The sequence below is a fragment of the Poecilia formosa genome, unplaced genomic scaffold (assembly GCF_000485575.1).
Source record: "Poecilia formosa unplaced genomic scaffold, Poecilia_formosa-5.1.2 Scaffold190, whole genome shotgun sequence".
NCBI lineage: Eukaryota > Metazoa > Chordata > Actinopteri > Cyprinodontiformes > Poeciliidae > Poecilia > Poecilia formosa.
This window is the reverse complement of record NW_006800129.1, coordinates 131151-151657: the sequence shown is the minus strand read 5'-3', so window position 1 is coordinate 151657 and position 20507 is coordinate 131151. Positions and strand designations below refer to the sequence as shown.

Here is a 20507-nt window from a genome sequence, read left to right as displayed (position 1 = left end):
CTAAATTGCACAGGACATTCCCATACCTCACAGTGGTTTCATAAAAAAAATGTGAGTGATCTGCTTTGCGGTTTCATGCCTCAAAGAAAAGCACATGATGCCACCACACGCACATCATGAACGAGGGACTGAGCTAAAAGGAGAACTGACTTGTTATGACTGTGATGAAAACCTCATTGTGTCAGATTTGACCAGCTGGGTGTTACGCTTCATCTGCCGGCGTGTGTCGATACTTTGAGATAAGGTTTAGCTCCACTCATCTAGAGGGACGTGTGTGTCCGGCGAGCACACCTTTCCTCACCATCCCAGCGGCCTCTGATTGGCTCCACTGCAAAGAGGCTGAGGTGTTGCAGCAAATAGCACAGGCTTGTGGGCTGGTCCATTCTGCAGCTCGAGGGAGGTTAATGAGTGAAGCCACTGGGCTGTCAGCCAAACATGAGCAGCAATGCTAAGGCTCCCACAATGAGCCTGACTGTATTACCACTGAGCTCTGTCTAATTATACACTCCCGGCAAGGCAGGGAGAGACAGAGAGCATATTAGGCAGGGGGAGAGGAAAAGTTACCAACTATCCTGGTCTGGCACAGGGGACTCACCAAGGGAAATGATTGTAGACTAAAGTTTTAAGAGTGAGATAAAATATTTCTGGCACTGAGAAAGAGGGAGAGAGGAAGATCAGGCAGTCAGGAGAGAAAAACAGCCCGCTCAGACGGAGAAACAGAAAGAGAGAGAGAGAGTGAGAGAGAGAGAAAGAGAGAGAGAGAGCAAAGAGGCGTTTAGAGAGTGAGAAGGAGCAGAGGTAGGAATAGGATGAAGAGAGAGAAGGCTGAGCAGTAGAGAGGAGGAAGAGACTCAGTGTCAAAACTGGATATTCCTGCGTGCCTGCTGCTGCCTGATCCAATGAGAACAACTCTCAGATACGAGCTACGTAAAGGCACCCAGCAAGGTATGTGACCACGGAGCTTCCTCCTCTCAGTGAGAGGGTGTGTGTGTGTGTGTGTGTGTGTGTGTGTGTGTGTGTGTACGTGTCCATATTTGTGTGTGAAGGAGAGTGTGAGAGAGCACAGGTGTGTTGATAACTTTGGGCGACAGGATATAAAAAAAAAACTGCTGTGAGAAGATTGATTTAGGAGTTAGTCAAGAGGTGCATGGCTTTCTGAGGAAGGCAGGTCAGCCAGGTATGACAGAAGACACTCAGCAGTGAATAAGTGTGACATGTGTGTTTGCAAGACAAAAACAATGAGTGAGTGTTTGAACTAGAGGGAGATTGTGACTGATTGGGAGAGAAAGAGTGTGTGAGGTTTATCTCTCAGCCTGACTGCAGATCAGGGCTTTCAGAATTAGAGCAGTGGGCTTAAATAGCCCTGGTCCAGAGATAGCCAGGGGCCCTCCAGGAGCCCGCTTAAATTGGGAAGGATGGAGATGAGACTGACTAGGGTGGGGTTTGTCCAGTGGGTGTGTGTGTGTATGTGTGAGGGGATGGTGGTGGTGGGGTGGGCAGGTTGTCAGAATGAGAGGAAAAGCATGGTGTGCAGATGTTGTAGTAAAATCTCTGAGAGCTCTCGTGTCATTAAAGGTACGACATGCAGGTGTGCAGGAGCATCTGTTAACATCCAAAAAACTGTTTATTATAAGAAACCCCTAACTCAGTAGCTTTATTCCCTTTTCTTACTTTTAACTCATGAAACTTTTCTCTGCAGGCCTATGTGAAAAGATCAGAGCTGTGTTGTGCACATTCTGTCACATACGGGCAACAAATCCCTCCTGGTGTTTTGTACACCAGAGAGCAAAGTTATGATTTTTGGTACATCTATTTCTGCTACTGCAGGCGGCATCCTTCTGTTGCCCCAATCACCAATATGCTACGTATAGGAGAATTCACCCGAGTTCCCACAGTCCTTGACTGCAGATGTCCTTCAAGCGAGACGTACGCCATTTGTCCCTGCTGACTTAATTCACTTATTTCAATTACTAGGGTGATCTGCCAGAGTCCACAAGAAGTCTTACGTCTCTGTGTAACTGCTTCCTCTAATGTCTGCTTTGAAGGAACTGCCACAAAGTACAGGGAGTTTCTCTGACGATGCATTTCTTGCTTTTAAGCTTAGGTTTGTCACTTATTGAAGGTAGAAGCAAGGACTCTCTCAGAATGACTCCTGATCTATTCTGGTTCAATTAAAACTTACCTGTTTATTTGTTTATATTGTGTTTTACAATCACTTATTGGAAGAATGCCTGAGGATTAACACCGTAATCACCTATAGCAGAGATTTGTCTTCGTGAAGGTATTTGGTGTGACTGAGCAGGCTCCGATTATTTTACTGCTTTTGGGAAACAGAAGCACAACTGATCATGTGGGCCGAGTGAAAATTTTGTCCCATGTTTCTTGTGTCACCCTGAAGAGAAGAACAGGTCTCTTGTGGGAGAAGGTTGAGTGGCTGCTGGCCCTTTAAGAGGTCTATTTTTACAGGGGCACACTCATGCATGGAGTGAGGCAGTAGCACACGGAGACTGTATCTGAGCACCACAGCTTCGATACCAAGTGACTGAGGGAGACTCCAACAATTATTTTAGGTCCAAAGATGAGCATGCTGCTCTTTTTTTGGACAAGCTCTGAACATCAAACTCATCATAAATGAAAGTTACTTTGCTTTACCCCCCCTCCAACCACTAAGGAGAATCTGCCCTTTTTCAAGTGGATCTCTCTGAAGTCTAAAAGTGATAATGAGTGGGTGCATGCAGCTTAGACATCCTTATACCCACTGTAAGAAAAAAAAAATAAAACCAACATTCCTATGTATTTGTTTTAATATGCAGATAGTTGCAAAAGAAAGCTGAAAATGTGTATACTCTTAAAAAAAACGCACACAAACACACACACATAAAATACACTTTAGTTTGTCCCCCAACGCTCCTTGAAAGTAGCCAAATAAATGTGCAGATTTCTTCACAAACACCCATGCATGCATTCAGAGGTGCACGCAGCGATATTCACCCACATAAAAAAAAAAAGAAAATTACTTATACATCCTCAATATCTGGACCTAAAATAATCTTCTCCTTATGCAATCTGCATGTTATATAATGCATGGCCTGTCATTATCACAGCGCTCCTTCACGCCCTGCTGTGCCTCTCCACCTACAGCACCACGCAGACAGGCAGACACACACACACACACACACTTTACATCTTGTGTTAGCAGTCATATACTCTACTCTAGCACTCTCACACTCTCACCCACGCTGAGTGTATGCTCTCAAACAGCCACCCAGATGAGTGAGAGGGAAAGACAGAGAAGGGAGACCGAGAGTGGGTGGGGTGGGGAGGCTGAAAGTGAAATACAAAGAAAGGGAAAACTATAGACTGAAGTGTACATTCATGCCGAGACTACGCATTTGCATGATTGCAGGAATCTACGCACATGCCCTTCTTGTGTCTGAGATTTTAAGTACAGCATGCCAACACAAAATCAGATCTGAGGGCCACTTGTGGGGGCAACAGTTTAGCAAACATTTGAACTTCTGTAACCACTGACAAGTATTTATTTTCTTAACAGCTTTCTTCGCTGCTTCTTCGGAAAGTCAAGAAACACTCACCACCTCACTGCAAACAGACGGAGGGATAATCTCTCTCATTGTCACTCACGAGTCACACCTACTGTATGGGCGAGCATTTACATGTCTTTGCCTGTCTTCCATGTCATCCACTTGCAGAAAAGAAAATGAGTCACATTTTCTCTCCTCTTTTTTTTCAGAAATATTTTAATAAATTATGCAGTGTGCACATTAACTGGCTCTTTATAATCACAAATATGAGAGTATTTTATTGGGAATCAGACTGACAGGCTAACATAAAGTAGTTTGTGATTACGAAGTAGAAGGTAAATGACACATTTTATGTTTTTTTTTTCTTTTACAAATGAAAATCTGAGAATGATGGTGCACAGATATGCTCTCCCCCAATGAGTTAATGATTTGTAGAACCAACCTCTGCACTAGGCAAATAGTTTCAAGTCTTCGGTGGTATTTTCTTCATAGATACTACAATTTTTGCCTGCGTGTTTTTTTTTTTTTTTATTAAATACAAAGTTTTGCAACAGACCTTCAATTATATTTAGGTCTGTACTTTTACTAGGCCAATCTAAACGTAAACTGACAGTATATTTAGAGTCATTATCCTACTTGAAGATAACCCTTCATTTCTTTGCCTAATCATTTGCAGCATCTAACAGCTTTTCTTCCAGTATTGCTCTTAATTATAGCTCATTTCATTTCCACATCTATGCTAACCAACTTTAATGTTACTTCTAACTACATCCTTTTCTACAGCATGATGCTTTAGTTATAAACACAATTCTTCCAAATATACAGCTTCATGTTGTACATTCTTACAGTTGGTGACCTGCAGACGTTCAAGCTCAGATGCCTCGTAGCATGAGTCACCTATTGCTACCGGCTCAAAGGGCACATTTTTAAACAAAAACAAGGAAACAAGCAAAAAAAAAAAAAAAAACAGTTTCAGACAGCACAGTTCTGTTCCTACAAATGCCATCTCAACTTAATATTTAGAAACAGCTGAACTTTGAAGTAAAGGAAATGTTAAAAAAACAAAAAAACAATTCCCACTTCAAAGTAAAACAGGCAGGTTGAAACTACACAGATATGTTTGTGTGTAAATTATGTACTTCCTATTTGACTCCTACTGCTGTTTCTGAAAAACAGAAATCTTATTTTCTGGCTAGCAATACTTGCTTTTGAGGATCAAGATAACTACAAGTGTTTCAAGAGATGGCAAAGGTCAGTGTTGAGCACAGGATTTTCGAGCTCTATGACAAATACATTGAGCTTATTGGCAAGATAAGGTTACCATTAGGCCTAAAAAAACCCTGCTTCCATTCAACAGAGACAACAGTTGTCCAATTATGGTCAGTATTCCAATTTAATATTCTATTCTATTCTATTCTATTCTATTCTATTCTATTCTATTCTATTCTATTCTATTCTATTCATAACTAAATATTTCCATGTAGTATTATATATATGTATATCAATATTCATTTATTGAATGTTATTTATTTATTTATTTATTTATTTATTTATTTATTTATTTATTTATTTATTTATTTATTTTTTTATTTATTTGTTTGTTTGCTTTGCTAAATTCGTAAAAGGGTATTTTCTCCATCACTCTTTTTGGTGAGCTGAACTTTCTCAATAAGGGACAAATAAAGTTTTTTTTTTTGTTTTTAATTTGGCCCTATTCTATTCTATTCTATTCTATTCTATTCTATTCTATTCTATTCTATTCTATTCCATTCTATTCTATTCTATTCTATTCGAAACAATATAAAATTAGTTCTACATTTATGGCCTTCGTAGATCTGGGCTCTCCCCCAGCTGATCTGATATGAGAACACGCTTGGGATCTGAGCCAAAGAGACCAGGAGTGTGATGAATAATCCCAAACAGAAGTCAGTGTTTGAACACAGCTGACACTGTGCCAGGCTACTTAAATGTGACAGACACACCTGTCGTTCAAATTCTCTCATGAGAGCAGGGTGTTTCATGGCATGCATTTCTTCTCTTACCTACTTGCAGCATGTGTGAAAGAGAGGAGTGTAATAATGAAGGTGCGATGGTTGGTCATTTGCAAACACGTGCACGCACCCTGTCTGTTACTTGACCACATACAAAGGGTCGTTTTCTTGAAATGGATTGTTTTCCTTGGCTTTGACTCGATAACCCCAGTGTATGATCAAGCAGCATGCTCTCCTCCTCTGCATTTCAACTACAATGAAGGTCAGCAACCTTTCAACCCTGCCACCCACCACTTACACCCACTGCTTTTCAGTTAGACTTGCCTTTATCCTTTTGCTGAAGCCCATGCATGTGAGCTCGCTCCCTCTAGGTTTTGGTGTCAATGTGTGGTGAGCGTAACATCCGAAACAAATTCCATCTGGAGAGCCGTCCTTAAACTAATTATTTTTGGAATTATTTTCAATCAAGAGCAAAATTAAGATCAAAATTAAGCAAACATGAATTCATTTGTGCTTGTTTGAAATTTTCAGCAACGGTGCGGAAATAGCTTCAGGTGAAAAAGCTCTATCAAAAATTGGTATTTCATTTATCCGATTCAGACATATTACTGTTTAATCTGCAACACTTTTCTACAGCAAGCAGCCTAAAGAATGAGTTGAGTAAATGACTGCAACGGCAGTAGATATGGTGTGGGAGGGGTGGTGGAGCAGCAGCAATAATGGCAGTGTATAGCAACGTTGCCTTGAATACCAGCAGTGATAAAGGTACTCTAGACAGAGTCTCTAAAGCCAGTCTAGACAGTCTATCTGAATATGAATGCCACTTAAGGTACCAGTGAGAGACCAGGCAATGCTGTCTCTCCGTGGAGATGTCATGTTTGGTTACTGTTTGCTGACATTTTAACTGCTGAAACAGAACGAGCAGAAACCCCAGGTTTGACTGCCACTCAATAGGTGGACAAAGCCAAAAACAGCCAAATGTTTAGGCGAAACAGTGACCCCCCCACACCCCCTCCCACTTCCTCCTTCACACTGAAACTTCACATGCTTGTCCTTGCTCTTTCAAGCTTTTTTTCTTACCACTCTCCCGCTGCTTCCACCTCTCTTATAAGCCGGTGATCTCATAGCATGGGAGTGCATCAAAGGCTCTGAGTCTGGTTAATCATATCTCATACTAGTGAGAAGATCTCCTGCCAGAAATACAGTGAGCCAACACACACACGCACACACACACACACAGGCACACACACACACACACACATATACAACGTAACACAAAAAAGTTGGGAAGCTAATTTGGGAAAGAGCTGCGAGAACAGAAATAGAAAAGCATGACTGTGCATCAGCCTTGTATGACATCACTACTTGCTGTCACCTAACCTATAGTATCACATTTGAAGTTCTATTGTGCGTGTTTTTTCATCATGATAACTGCAAGTAGAAGCCGTTGTGGTTTGAAAAAAACAAACAAAAAAAAAACGTTGTTTCAGATGCAGGCAAATTATAATCTTCAGAATCTGGGGGGGAAACAAAAAAATGAAACTCCCATCAAACGACATCTTAAATGCCAAACAAGTGACAATGGCATTACACCCGCAATTGGAAATGTCATATAAACTGTGACACACGTTTCACACTGACACACGCGTATGAAAAGGAGAGACGGAGAAGCGCTCCTGCAGCGGATGGCCCAGCTATGGTCAGAGCAAAAAGCAGAACGAGGTGGAGAAATTTTTTACTTCTGCTGACTGGCTGACCTGCTTGTAATTAGTCAAGTCATATTTTTAACTGATATTGCGTAAAAGCCAGCTTAAGGAGCCGTGACTGCCCTATTTATACCCCAGGGGCTAATGGCCCGTACCACTAACGCAGGGGGGGATTTCCTCCCCAGAACCATACTAAGCCTGCCTTAGGCTGTACCAGTCAGGATTCACAAGGGATTAGCCAACCAATACATTACAGGCCTCAGCGTCTGAATCACTCACACACTACAGGAGTCTGCTGTCAGCTAGGGCTTTTCAGAGTTCAACAGTTTATTTATTTCAATTTTCTGTACATTTAAAATTATTTTTTCACTCAATCAAGAAAGATAAAACAGTGTAAAAGGAGTGACAGTTTGAAACTTACACTTTGTTGATTTTTTATTCATATTTTATGACTAAAGGATGGCATGATGAAAATTATTTATATGCGTCATAATTATCAGTAAAAAAAAAAAAAAAACCCTTTCTTGTAATGACCGCTCAGCGTTTTGGATATTTCTACAGTTTTTTTTTTTACTATTTCTATTTGGTGGTGATGACCTCTTTGCCATCACCCTAATATGCATCTCCCTCCAGAGTCTCTAATCGAATCCAAGAGTCCAAATCCACTCCAAAACATTAAAATGATTTAAAGTGAGAGCTGGTAAAATTAAAGGATTACTTCAAACGTATCTGCCCAACAATTTGAGCCTTAACTTTATTTATGTTTCTTTTTTTGGAATCAGTTTAGCTTATTCAATCATAAATTCAGTTCAAATATATTATATTGTCAATATATTGCACCATTTTACCACAAATGCCAAGCAGTCCAACTCACATCAAGTTACAATTACACAATGCAATTACTCTACAAGAACCGGATTATGAAAGGGGCAAATTTTCTCTGTTTGTTAAACTTATGTTGCTTGTATTTACCTATGAAACCGGATGTAAGTCCTTGACCATAGGCCCATTCATGCAATGACTGTTTTGACTGAGCCATTGCTGCTGGCTCATCCTGCAGAAGAATGGGTCATTGCCCTAAAGGCTGACCTGGCTTGTCGCCCAACAAGCTATTGCCTGTATCACTCCGTCCTTTTATCAGCTTAGCCAGGCTCCTTGTAGCGTAAGCCACCACAGTAGTACTCCCCTCCTCCCCTCAACCCCTCCCTGCATTAATTTGTCTCTCCAACTCTTCTCTAAATCTAACTTTACGATTTTTCCAAGGATCTCTCTCTCTCTCTCTGTTTCTCTGCTCTTTGCCCTCATCTCGCCATACTCTCCTCTACTCTTCCCCTCTGTTCAGATCTATTACATTCAGCAACAAAATTTCTGCTGCATCAGACGTCCATCATAGATCTCCTTCTCAGCCTGAAACGTGATAGGACACCCAATACAGGGATACTCATGAGGAAGGGCAGATGTAAAGAAAAAAAAAAGAACAAGCACAAAGGAAATGACTATTTTCTTATAAATCAGACCTTCAAAGTATTATAGTAAAATGTTCAGTCACCTGTTGCGGTTCTTGCTTCGTTTGCTCTTGATGTGCTATGATTTCTTGAATGCTGCCTGACTCATTTGACCTTTCTTATCGAGACTTGACCCTGTTTGTGTGTATCTGTGTGTGTGTGTGTGTGTGTGTGTGTGAGTGTTTGTGTGTGTGAGAGAGAGGGAGAGATGGCCAGATTACACCGTGCAACACCACAGAGAAAGACAGACAGAAACAAGAGATATGGAGGAAGAGTATACACCACCAAATGACTCAGGTGGTGCTATAAATGACTGGCAGTGCAGCATGGATCTCTTGTGCTTTGGCTTGTGTTGACGTTTGTGTGTTTTGGATATATTAAATAGCCGAGGGTGCCTCCACAAGTACAACAGTGTAGTCATTTCCATATCTCAATGCTGCGCTTCATACTTTTGTGATCAATCCATCCGTATTTCTTTCTTTTTCTCTATGACTGGACTGCCATGCGCACATTCATATCCAACATGACTTTGTGCTTTGAAATTCGTCAGATTATACAGTGCCTTGCAAAATGATTAAAACCACCTGAGCTGTTTCGCTTTTTGTCACATCATAACCACCAAGGTAAATATATATTTTTGGAATATTTTGTGATTCCCCGAAAGAAGAGGATAATTTTGAAGTAAAATTTGAAGGAAGCATTTTTTTTCCCCAACTATTTCACAAATCAAAATTTGCATGTGTGCCTAAAATATTTGCAACCCGTTTTTATTCGGTACTCCTAAGTACTAGGACTCCTAACAATATTGGGAATAATTTCCCATTATTGTTATAACTCAATAACAGTTCATATTGCAATATATTCAATGTTCAATATAATGTTCATTAATTTGACTGAATTCCGATCCAGAACCGCACAGCGTTCTGCACAGCGTTCTGGAGGATGTCAGCAGAGGAAAGGCTTTAGTCTCATGGGCAGCTAAGCAAGGTGGATGGCGTCATCCAACTCTCTCACTCATTGGTAATCTAGCAACAACCTGTTGAGCAATTTACACAGCAGTAGTTTGAGGTTTTGCCACCAAACCTTATAGTTGTTTGAAAATAAATATAATTAAAAAAAATAATAAAAAAAAAACAGCAGCGTGGGGCGAAGGGAGAAAATGGCAGCTTGAGAGAAAATTGTGGATAAAACAGGAGACAAGATCTCACCACTGGATTGGCAGTACTTCAGATATTTTAAACACAAAAACAATCAACAATTATCTGTATCGGCTGATAGGAATCGCTGACATTGTGATACGTTTTTCAGCCATATCGTCCAGTCCTACTAAGTACAATTATGTAAGTTCAGACATTGCCTAGTTGTTGAAAACAGTTAATCTGCGCGCAACTGAGTCTCAGTATCAATTCAGTTGTCATCTGAAGGCCGTGCACATCACACTGAACATGCAGTCTTGAGTGATGTTTTTACAGGGCAATCCTAAAAGGAGACTGTGCTACAACAAAAAAAACTTGAGACTAAGGAAAGGAAATCAGAGCGTATTCATGTCAGTCAAAGCCCACCGCGTGATTTTGAACTGCATTATTTTTGGTTTAACACAACAATCCCCCAAATATGCAGTCATTAGCAGTTATAAGAATTCAAAATACGAATGACAGCTTTTACGTGACGCTGTTAAGCATTTTCATTTAATTGATTTCCCATTATTTAACATGTATAATTTCCAACTATCTAGAAACCTTGTTTTGATGCTTTTGATAAAAAAACAGTGAGAAAAATATAAAACATAGCCTTGTATCAAGCTGTTTAATTTACAGCCAAGGCGACTCTAAGGTTGTTTGTGTATTAAATCAATAGAAATGTTTTTCTTCAGAAGAAATCTCTCCCTAAAATATAGACAGCTACATTTAAGTTAGCAGCACATTGAAAAGTCCATAGAAAGAACTGTTATTTTCTTTAAATGGATTCATGTTTGGCTTATTGATTCATTCTATGAATCCTGAACCTGTTTAGTCAATAACGCATAAACGTCGCACACATTTCAACAATTTAAGATTATACCGATTTCAGTCATACGTCAATGATTTCATTTTCATGCGGCCCTGCAGCTGTTTGGTCTTTCATCCAGGATATTCCAAAATTCTTCGTTTACGTTTCTGCCCACATGAAACATTTGCTGGAGCAGACAGCAGCCGTGCCCACACAACCTCAGTGTCTATCATCTTCCGTCTGAGCTTGCTTTGAAAAATAAAAGTAACATTCTGTAAAATGTCAGAGGTGATGTTTTTGGCAGTTGTCGCCTCCCAGAAAGGATGTTTCAGTGTGGGCTTCCCGCTGAATTTTGTTTTCACACCTCCATTTCTTATTAACCCTTCCATTTGGCTGCAGTTGATAAGTGAGTCAAGGTTAATGTCTTGTTTGTGGGTAGAAGTCTGGGTTTTGTTCTGCATTTTAAGAAGATCTACGAGCACATGGCCCCAAACCCTTTCCTTGGTTTGTTTCCTTTCCATGTATGTCTCTTGATTGTTTCTGTGCTCTGAATGAACGCTACACTCACGAATAGAGTACTAACAAGCCAAGGCAGCCATACCATCACACTCCACTTGTACTGACTGAATCACTGAAGCAAATCATTCAGAGCTCCCCTGCAGTGCTCCTGCGTGCGTTTCAAATTGTTTCAGTGTGTGTACAACTGTGCATATGTGTGCGTGTGTGTGTGTGTGTGTTTATGTCTGTGCAAGCATATAAAGTCAAATCAAATGTATTCATAAAAGCTCTCTTAATAAGCAGGTTCGTCACAAAGTGCTTTGATGAGAACAAAGGACACAAATTCAGATGAAACTGCAGATAAACAAAAAAGAGCACTGTGCATGTGTGTGTGTGTGTGTGTGTGTGTGGGTCTGTGTGTGTTGCTGTGCATGTGCTTTTCTGTGTTTGTGTGTGTTCTTGATGGATGTGAGGTTTAGTTTTGAGTCAGAGGCACCAGCAAAAGCCTAAGTCTGAGAGTGTGTGTAGGATGAGCCTCCTACCACGTCCCTCCCTGTCTCTCATCAACTGTCTTTCTGCCTCCCCTCCATCCTTTTCTTTCTTCTATGTGTCAGCATGTCTTCTGTAAATGTCATTACAGACATAAATTAGTGATTTGATTGCTCTTCACTTGACTGATTAGCAATATTCCATGTTTTCAACTGGAGACAGTTTGTTAGAAGTAGAAGACATCAGACAGATCTGGAGTCTGCATCCTTGACTGTGCATACATATGAGTGCATGTATATGTGTGTATGCATGTTTGTATCCCTCACAGTGATTAAAGCAAGTGGGCGGCAGCAGCAACTGGTCTGCCTGTGTGGCTCTGCATAGCAGACATGTTTCTCACTGCTAGATATTACTCATTTCCTCAGCCCTTTGCACACACAAGCACACACACACACACACACACACACTCTCTTGACACACACATGCTCACAGGCACAACAGACACGGAGACCGACAGCAGACTCTCAGTTTTTTCCTTCAGTTTGGTGGGCTCGCTGGTGTTATTTCACTCGTTCAGAGATCAGAGGCAGGGCGTAGCTGCAGGCTGCTGATATCTGCGGGTGTTGGAGCCCATGGCGGTGCTGTGAAGGAAGCACTGTGGCACAGTAAGGAGCTGGGAGGTGGGCTGACCCCCCTGGGAGGACTAGAATATGAATGAGTACCAGCTCTGGGACATCTCCTCACCCCGGTACCAAGGTCAGTCTTACATCATAGCAGCTGCCAACTTCATCCACCTGCTTGTTCTAACTCTTTTCCTTTTGGCTGACATCTGTTCCTTGCTTATCTATTACTTATAGTACAACTGAGTTAATATTTCAAGTTTCACAAGTGGGACATTTTAGACAATGTATTTATCTGAGGTTTGTAGTCACAAGTCGGAGTGCATGTTTGACACGTCTCAAGCAGATGCATGAAGAGAAAAGGCGGGATAACATAGAGCAGGGCATAAGTGGGTATGAGTTTATTTACCTAATTAATAAAAAGAGTTAATTGTTATTGTTATTTTTGTTAAAGCTAATTACAATTTTTTTGTTTACTTTCTGATCAAAACCCTAAGCTTTTTAGCATATTTTACTCATAGGAATGAGCAACATTATGATGCGTGCGCTCTTTTTCTTTGGATGTGTTGAAATGTTTCTGTAGAACAACAGTAGCTCCAGCTAAACTCCAGCTCGCTGTGCGCGTCTGAACAGTGTAGGAGTATTCTGTTAGGAGACATTTCTTTTCAAACTCCTCCACATGCACAATTGTACTCTTTGTTTTGTTGTACTCTTTTTGCAAATTTATATTACGTCTATTTTGGAGAGGTGGGAGTAAGAGTCATCTGAGGACAAATGCTAAAAAAGGATTATTTTTAAAACACATTTGTTTCAGACAGTATCATAAATTAAGAAAAAAACATTTCTTAATTCAAATAATTTTTTTTAAATAAATGTATTTTTTTTATTGTATTTTGAGTTTGTTCATTTCTTAAAATATTAAGATTTATTTATTTTTTTTATCAAAGTAGAAAATCAACATAAAATAGAAAGAAATAAATATTTTCTATACCTCTTTATAAAAACAAAATTAAAAAAAAATTAAACATCATTTAAAGGACACCATTTAATTCTGTTGTTATGTTTCAGAAGTTATCTTTAAACAGACATTTTTTTCGTTGCAATAATTTTTTAATTAGCTGAAACAATTAACAGCTGTATTTTCCTGTGCACAGTACCTTGAAAATAGAGGTACTTTGTGTGTCTATTAAACAGTTTAAAGAAAGGCTTTTGAATTGACTGATTTATTGAACATGAACAACAGAAATACCACACTATGTAGACAAAGTATATTAGTGACGTGCGGTGAGGTTCATTGCTGGTGAGGCACTGACTTATGACTTAGACTCCATGCATGTTATTGGACCTACGGAAATTTCGCGCATGCATACAACGCTGGGGGGCAAAAAGACAAATCTTTTACATGTCATCCATAGCCGCGTTAACTCAGTGAAAATTAAAAATGTAGGTATTAATTTTGTGCTATGATCCACAGCAAAGTTATCTGTCTCGAAGCGAAACTTTCAGCTCTGGTGTTGGTCTTCCTTAGTTATCATCTTCTGCTTCAATTGAAACTCCACTTTAGAAAACTGTTTACGTGTAGAAATGTAGTCTTTCATGTTGACGTCGGAATAGAGGAGAAAACAAATATATCGCTGTACTTTACTTATTTACTGTGTGGCCAGTTCCATGGCTAGCTCACTGTGTCTTACTCTGCAGTTGTGCAGTCACAATATCTGGGATCATGAGCGCCCCCTGCCATGAGGCAAGAGAACTGCCTGCCTCACCTCGAGTCTGTTCTCTGCCGTTTCTGATCGCTCCTCCGCACACAAAACACGATACACACACAGTTAGGTGACAAAAAACACTGTACATTATATACATAAGCGAAATTATGGAAAATCAGTCCATATATTAAATGTTTCTAAGCCATTTTATTGCTGGCGTACAGACAGGACGAACATGCTCTCAAAGAACGGCAGCCAGTGCAGTTGGTGAGAGGTTGAGCAATCCCAGGTGAGGCTCAGCTCGCTGCTGCCTCACCGGCTTCGCTTCTGAGCATTTTAATGGGAACATGCGAAAATCCAGCGATTTTTTTTAGAAAAAACTAATCAGAATTGGTTAAGCTAAGTAAAAAATTAGATACTTTATAGTACAAACCACAGGGTTTTATTATTATATATTATTTATCACCTGATGATATATATATATATATATAGAGAGAGAGAGATAGATAGACAATCACACCATTGGCAGTCTGACGTGTTCTTGAAAATAAGTCTACAGGTATTTTTGTCTGGCCACCTTTGAGATGAGTTACTCCAAGTTGCTACTTTTTAAGTTATTTTAGCAGACTTTAATTAAAGCCACTCCTAGAATTAAGCATTATATTGTTGTCTCTGTTCATGCATGACAGGATGAAAATCTGACAAACGTGCTATTGAGATTTGAGCCCAACAAGCTTAACATTTTTTTTTTATTTAGTAGGAATTCTTCCATCTTGTGGGTCTAACAAGTCTTTTCTTAAGCTCTGAGCTATAATTGAAAGCTCAGCCATTGGTTTCAAACTTCATAAATTTTTAGGACATTGAAACAGTAGTTTAATACTGCAGTAATAGCTTTCCACATTTTGCTCATTTGTCTTCTTTGTCACCATTTTATGTGGTCTGAGATGAGGACACACGACAAGATTTTTTGTTGTCAGCGCTCTTCCTCCTTTTTCTCTTTCTCCTACCCAAGGTTTTTATTAGTCGAAAATAACAAATTGGTGCATTACTGCCGCCAACTGGCATGTTTGTTTACCCACAAAATTGATTGGAATTTCCTACATTCAGATTACTTTTGTTGGTAAATCATGTGCGGTTGTAAAGTGTGTGATCTGTGTTTTGTTCAAATTGTCATACAAAGAAGACAACTGAAACCAGTCAGTGTGAATTCCAAATCTTTCCCAAACTGACAAACACTGCAAAAGTCGTCTACTTTGCCTCCAGTTTTACAGTTGCCCCGACACATCAGATTAGCTGTGCAATGTTTTATAGACTTTTGGTTCCTTATGACGACACTTGGTTCCTTATGAAGACACATGGTTCCTTATTCTTGATTAACTATTTTATATCTGACAAAGATGGACTGCATTCAGGATGTAGAAATACAGGGATGGCACTTCACCTCAGAAGTTGAATTTGCAGTTGTTGAGTGACAGAATAGAGCAAATACATAATAGTATATTGCGGCTGAATTATTAATCAAGTAGATAATCCAGAGCTTATCTTTCATTTGGAATTAGAAGGAAACTTTTAAATCAATTTCAGAATGACCCTGGAGACAACTGCATGACTTATCAGATGTGTATTACTTCATGTTCACTACATCTTTGTTGGGCTGACAAACATGCATCGTGTCATGTTAACTGTACAAACATCCCAAACCTCTCACTGCCCTATTTTTGGTTTCCAATAAGATGCTCAAGCAGCTTGTTACACTTGCTCTGTTTTTGGACCGAGTCTCTTGATGAGCAACAGCACACCCGCCTCTCTAAAAACTATCCCCGTCTAACCTCTCTAACCAGCTGGATGTATATGAGTGTGTGCATATGTGTGGACACAGTTGCCATGGAGACAGTGTGGCGGATGGTGAGACGGCAGGGAGTTGGTTAGCAGTTGACAGACTAGCGGGTGAGTGCGGGGCTTGAGTGGCCGGCAGCTGGAGGAGCGACATGTTGGAGGAGGGAACGGCTGGACTCGCAGCCATCATTTCAAAAGGGCTCTTTTAAAACACTGGGAGAAGAATTAGTGGAGCTCCCCCGCACTTCTCACTGAATGAAGTGAGGCTGGAAAAATCTCTGACACATTCGAGGACTCAAACACAAAGACTCAAACAATTGAACACATTCACAGATTTATTTTTTTTTTCCCAAACAAAAGCATGACACATTTTTTTCACATACAGATCAACCATGGAAAACATGTTACACACACACACACACACACGCAGACACATATTTGCCCAAACCCCTGCTGCGACGCCTATTTAATATGCAAAGACGCATATCCTGTGTCTACAACAACTGGTGGTAATATCAACAGTGACTGTGTCAGCTTTTGGTGGGCAGTGACCAGCTTTGTCTATCACTGGTGAAGTGCTTATAGTCGCTTGAGGGAGTATTTGTCTGTTATTGTCCATATGTTCATCTCAAAGTGAAGGGTTGAGGGGGTGTTGGTAGTAAGCTTATGTAGAATACTGAGAGTACCCGAGGATGTCGTGGGGGTGGATCATGAAAGTGGTAAAAAAGCGTATCTGCATATTCCAATCATCCCCCAAGAGTCAGAGATGAAAACTCTCCTGCTGTCGGGCCTTGCAGTGTGTGTTTTTGTACGTACTTACTGCACTGCCTCTGAACTTCACTGGCTGCAAAATGTATTTTTAGCTCACATGTGGGAGTAATGTGTTTGAATGAAACGAGCAAGATGGGAAGTTTCAGTTGCACCACACTGGACATGTTAGGTAATGACCAATTAGCAACAGCCATCAGAAAGCTACAAGTTTCTAACCTCTTCAAAGTAGTTTGGAAGAAAGAGTGAGTGGCTGATTTCGCTCCATCTGTCTAGTACAGCTGAATATTTGTTTGTATGTCTGACCATACTGACAGCTAAGTCTTAACTACAACTCATGCCAGGACCTAACAGACTGTTCTTTCCCAATGTTCACACTTAATCTCTCCTACTTCTGTCTCTTTCTCTTTTGCTCTGCTCTAGGTGAGTGGTGCTTCAGTGCAAGAGCAGCAACAGCGATCCAACAGTGATGCTGTGTACCGGCCTTCCCCTCTGTGTGCACCCCTCGTTTTCCCGTGAGGCCCATGTGACCTAACCTACACTAATACACAGGGGGCCCCCACTGCTGCTGGAGCCCACCCATGAATCCAAGCCCTGACCGCAGCAAAGAGCGCCTCCCTCCCAAAAAGAGGGAGTCTCGGCAAGGGTCTGCAGAACACCACGTCCCTCTGGATGAGTTTAAACCGCCTGTGCCATTTCGGAGCCGGAATAGCGCCAGTAGAGGGGAGGGAGGCAGGGAACACAGTGACCGGGACAGAATTCTCTCTAACCCAAACCCCCATCTCCTAAACAGTCCTCCAGCCCTTCCTCCTCCAGCATCAGGTCTCCATGTGCCATTACCATGGTCCCTGAACTATTCTTCACCTGTTCCTCTTCCACTTTTTCCAGGCCAGGTCAGCGACAGAAGGAGCTCAGTGTCTCCTGCCTGGAGAGATGATCCCCACACCTCAACCCTACCCCATCACTCTAGGTGGCTCAGAGGGGAGGGACCACTATCATTGCCCCCCTCCCCATCTTCTTCCTCTTCTTCCTCATTTAAGACTCCTTTTCCAGCAAGTACAAGAGAAATATGGTCCTACCTTAGCACCGGTCGCCGGGATTATAGCCCCTCTATCTTTTCTCCTTCCTACTTGTTTAACCCTCACTCTTTGTATCCCCAAGACCCCAGCTTAGTTGATGTAAGACCTAGATACAAAAGGCCTAATGGCTTAGATGGGTCAGGCAGCAGGACTGCCTCAGTTTCCAGACCTCTCCTCCCTGGAGAGTATGGGAATGACAGATCTAGGCTTGATGTAAGTCAATATACTTTGCATGCCAATGGTGTACGTAGGCAGCAGGAGGACCTGATCTCCTCTGTCAATTCTGCAGGGGCATTTTTGTCAGATTCTCAACCTCAAGTAAGCCCTGAACCACATTCCTCACTGCAGGAAACAAATCAGTCTGGGAAGACCAGCTCCACTTCACTCCCCACTAGTCCACATACCCTTGGACCAGACGCAAGGGCTGGCAGAGGTGGACTTCTGGACCATGTGGGGGCTACACCATCTGAAGCCCAATATTACCCCTTTGGATCAGTCACCCATCCCAGCCCTCACCCCCAGGCCTATCCTCTCTCCAGCTCCTCAGGAACACTTTCATACAGTCTGCATAGGGAGCCAGGTCCAAGGCAGCACACACTAAGGAATTCGCCACACTCACCCCTTAGTCTGCCTAACAGCCATGACAGGTCACAAAGAGAGTGGGATAGAGACCTAGAGAGAGACAAGGTCCTCCAGAGGGACAGGGAAAAGGGTAAAGTAAAAGATAAGCAATTACATCATGACAAAGACCAAGAAAGAGAGAGTGAGCGCGAGAGACGACGCAACAGAGGGAGAGATGTTTCTCCTTCCAATCCTCAGACATCATCCCCAGCCCTGCGCCCATCTCCCCCTGCACTCCTACCTCATTTCACCAAGGGGTCTCTGATTGAGCTGGCCAGCGGGCGATTGAAACGAGTGGAGGAGCTGAGGACAGAAGACTTTCTGAGGAGTGCAGATACATCTCCTGAGTTCCACCTCAGCACCTGCACTGTTCTGGTGATTTCCCCGAGCAGTACACAGGGCTTCAGTCACCTGCAGGTTCACCTTACAGATCGCAACTCTCAGGTCAGCTTTTGCTAGGGTTGAATTCTTTTCTTTAAGAAGTTTGTCAGTGTTGTAATGTTGAATGGCAAAAGTCCCATTGACTCTAAAATAATCCTGTTCTTGATTTTGTTTAGGAGTTACTGCAGGTCTTGGTGGAGTACCCATTCTTTGTGCAAGACCAGGGCTGGTCTTCCTGCTCTCCTCAGAGAACTACACAGCTGTATGGCCTGCCCTGCCGTCAGCTTAGTGAGGGTGATGTTTGCCTAGCCCTAACCCCAATGCCCACACAAACTCAGCGGACACCCAGCCGCACCAGCTCTAGGGCTCATCGGACGCAACTGCTCCCCAGAGGTCCAGCAGATTCAAGCAGCTCACAAAGGGAGGAGATGCCACCACCACCTCCACCACCTCCACTTCCTTCCCAGCCACCCCTTTTAACACCAGGCCCTTCTTGCAAACAGGCTACAGATACTCCCGCAAAGGAGCAGCAACGGCCTCGTAAACGGCGCTGGTCTGCACCAGACACACTTCCCTCAACCAGAACTGATAAAAGCCTCCTGGATTTACCTCATGGCTCCAAGCTAATGAAGTGGCAGTAGAAACTTGCACATGCATACTTACACACACACGCGAGCACATACACACCCTCCTTGTCTCTGTTGATCCTACCAAGACAAACAATGGAGAGACCTCAAGGTAGGGTTGCAGGGAAGATATACACAACAATAGAAGACACAAATTACAAGTGATCTGTCTAATTCATAAAGATGTAGCCCCTGCTGACCCTTTCATTTCCTTTCCTTTCTTTTTCTTTACATTTCCCCTTCCCTTCCCTGTCATACCCTTTATTTTCCTTTCCTTTCCTTTCCTTTCCTTTCCTTTCCTTTCCTTTCCTTTCCTTTCCTTTCCTTTTCCTTTCCTGTCTTTTCCTTTCCTGTTATTTCCATTCCCTCACCCTTTCCTTTTCTGAAAGGAGCAGCAGGGTGCATGTCAATTCGCTCCTTCACCATTTGGTACTTTTGTAGTTTTGGCCATTTCATAACTGATTATTTTGCACACAAAAGGATGCTGTCCACCAGAGGGACGTTTTACACTGACCATGCATCAGCTTGTACCAATCATACCCGTGTTTGTTTCCATTATTCAAAGAAAATATCTACATCCTACTTACTGTAAAGAGATGTGTTTCTATAACTTCAATACATAATATCTTACAAGATCACTTAAAGGTATATTGGTTTGCCCCCTGGGTTCTAATCTGTGATATTTCAAGTGATCTAAATGGAACAGAGTGAAGTACATAATCTTCAGGTAATGATATACAGTTGAACGAAATTACATTAAAGTTTCCACTATTATTACAATTTTTCTCCATAACTGACAAAAATACACAGCAGCCTGAAATAAACTGATGCATCATGGTGTAAGTTCATAAGAGAGTATTAAATTATTTATTCAACTGCATAAAATAGAAGCAGGAAGGGATGAAATGGTAATGCTAGGTTTCAAATTTGAGTATGAACTGGTGAAGGGGTGAATTCACTCAGAGATATAGCAGCAGCTAATTGACTCTTTACAAAGACACTGAAGATATTTAATGAGACAATCAAGCACTTGTCTGTGTTCACTCTGTTTTTGCTATGGTCGTCCCACACACCTTCTCAATAAAAGTAATTACTGCAGGGTATTTTCAATCAGTGTTATGAAAGTAAACGCTATTGAGGAATTGCATAT

The 20507-nt window shown here is 41.5% G+C and overlaps 1 protein-coding gene across 2 annotated transcripts; it reads left to right on the top strand.

Annotated features, from left to right (window-relative positions):
- Positions 1-770: 770 nt before the first annotated feature.
- LOC103147783 (uncharacterized) lies at positions 771-19630 on the top strand. 2 transcript variants are annotated; one of them, XM_007566289.2, is made up of 3 exons: positions 771-945; positions 17074-18794; positions 18908-19630. In XM_007566289.2, the coding sequence occupies exons 2-3, from the start codon at positions 17232-17234 to the stop codon at positions 19370-19372; spliced, it is 2028 nt and encodes a 675-aa protein (XP_007566351.1). In that variant the 5' UTR covers positions 771-945; positions 17074-17231; the 3' UTR covers positions 19373-19630. The 2 variants fall into 2 exon arrangements, with proteins under 2 accessions (XP_007566351.1, XP_007566352.1); XM_007566290.2 differs by lacking the exon at positions 771-945 and adding an exon at positions 11877-12476.
- Positions 19631-20507: the final 877 nt, after the last annotated feature.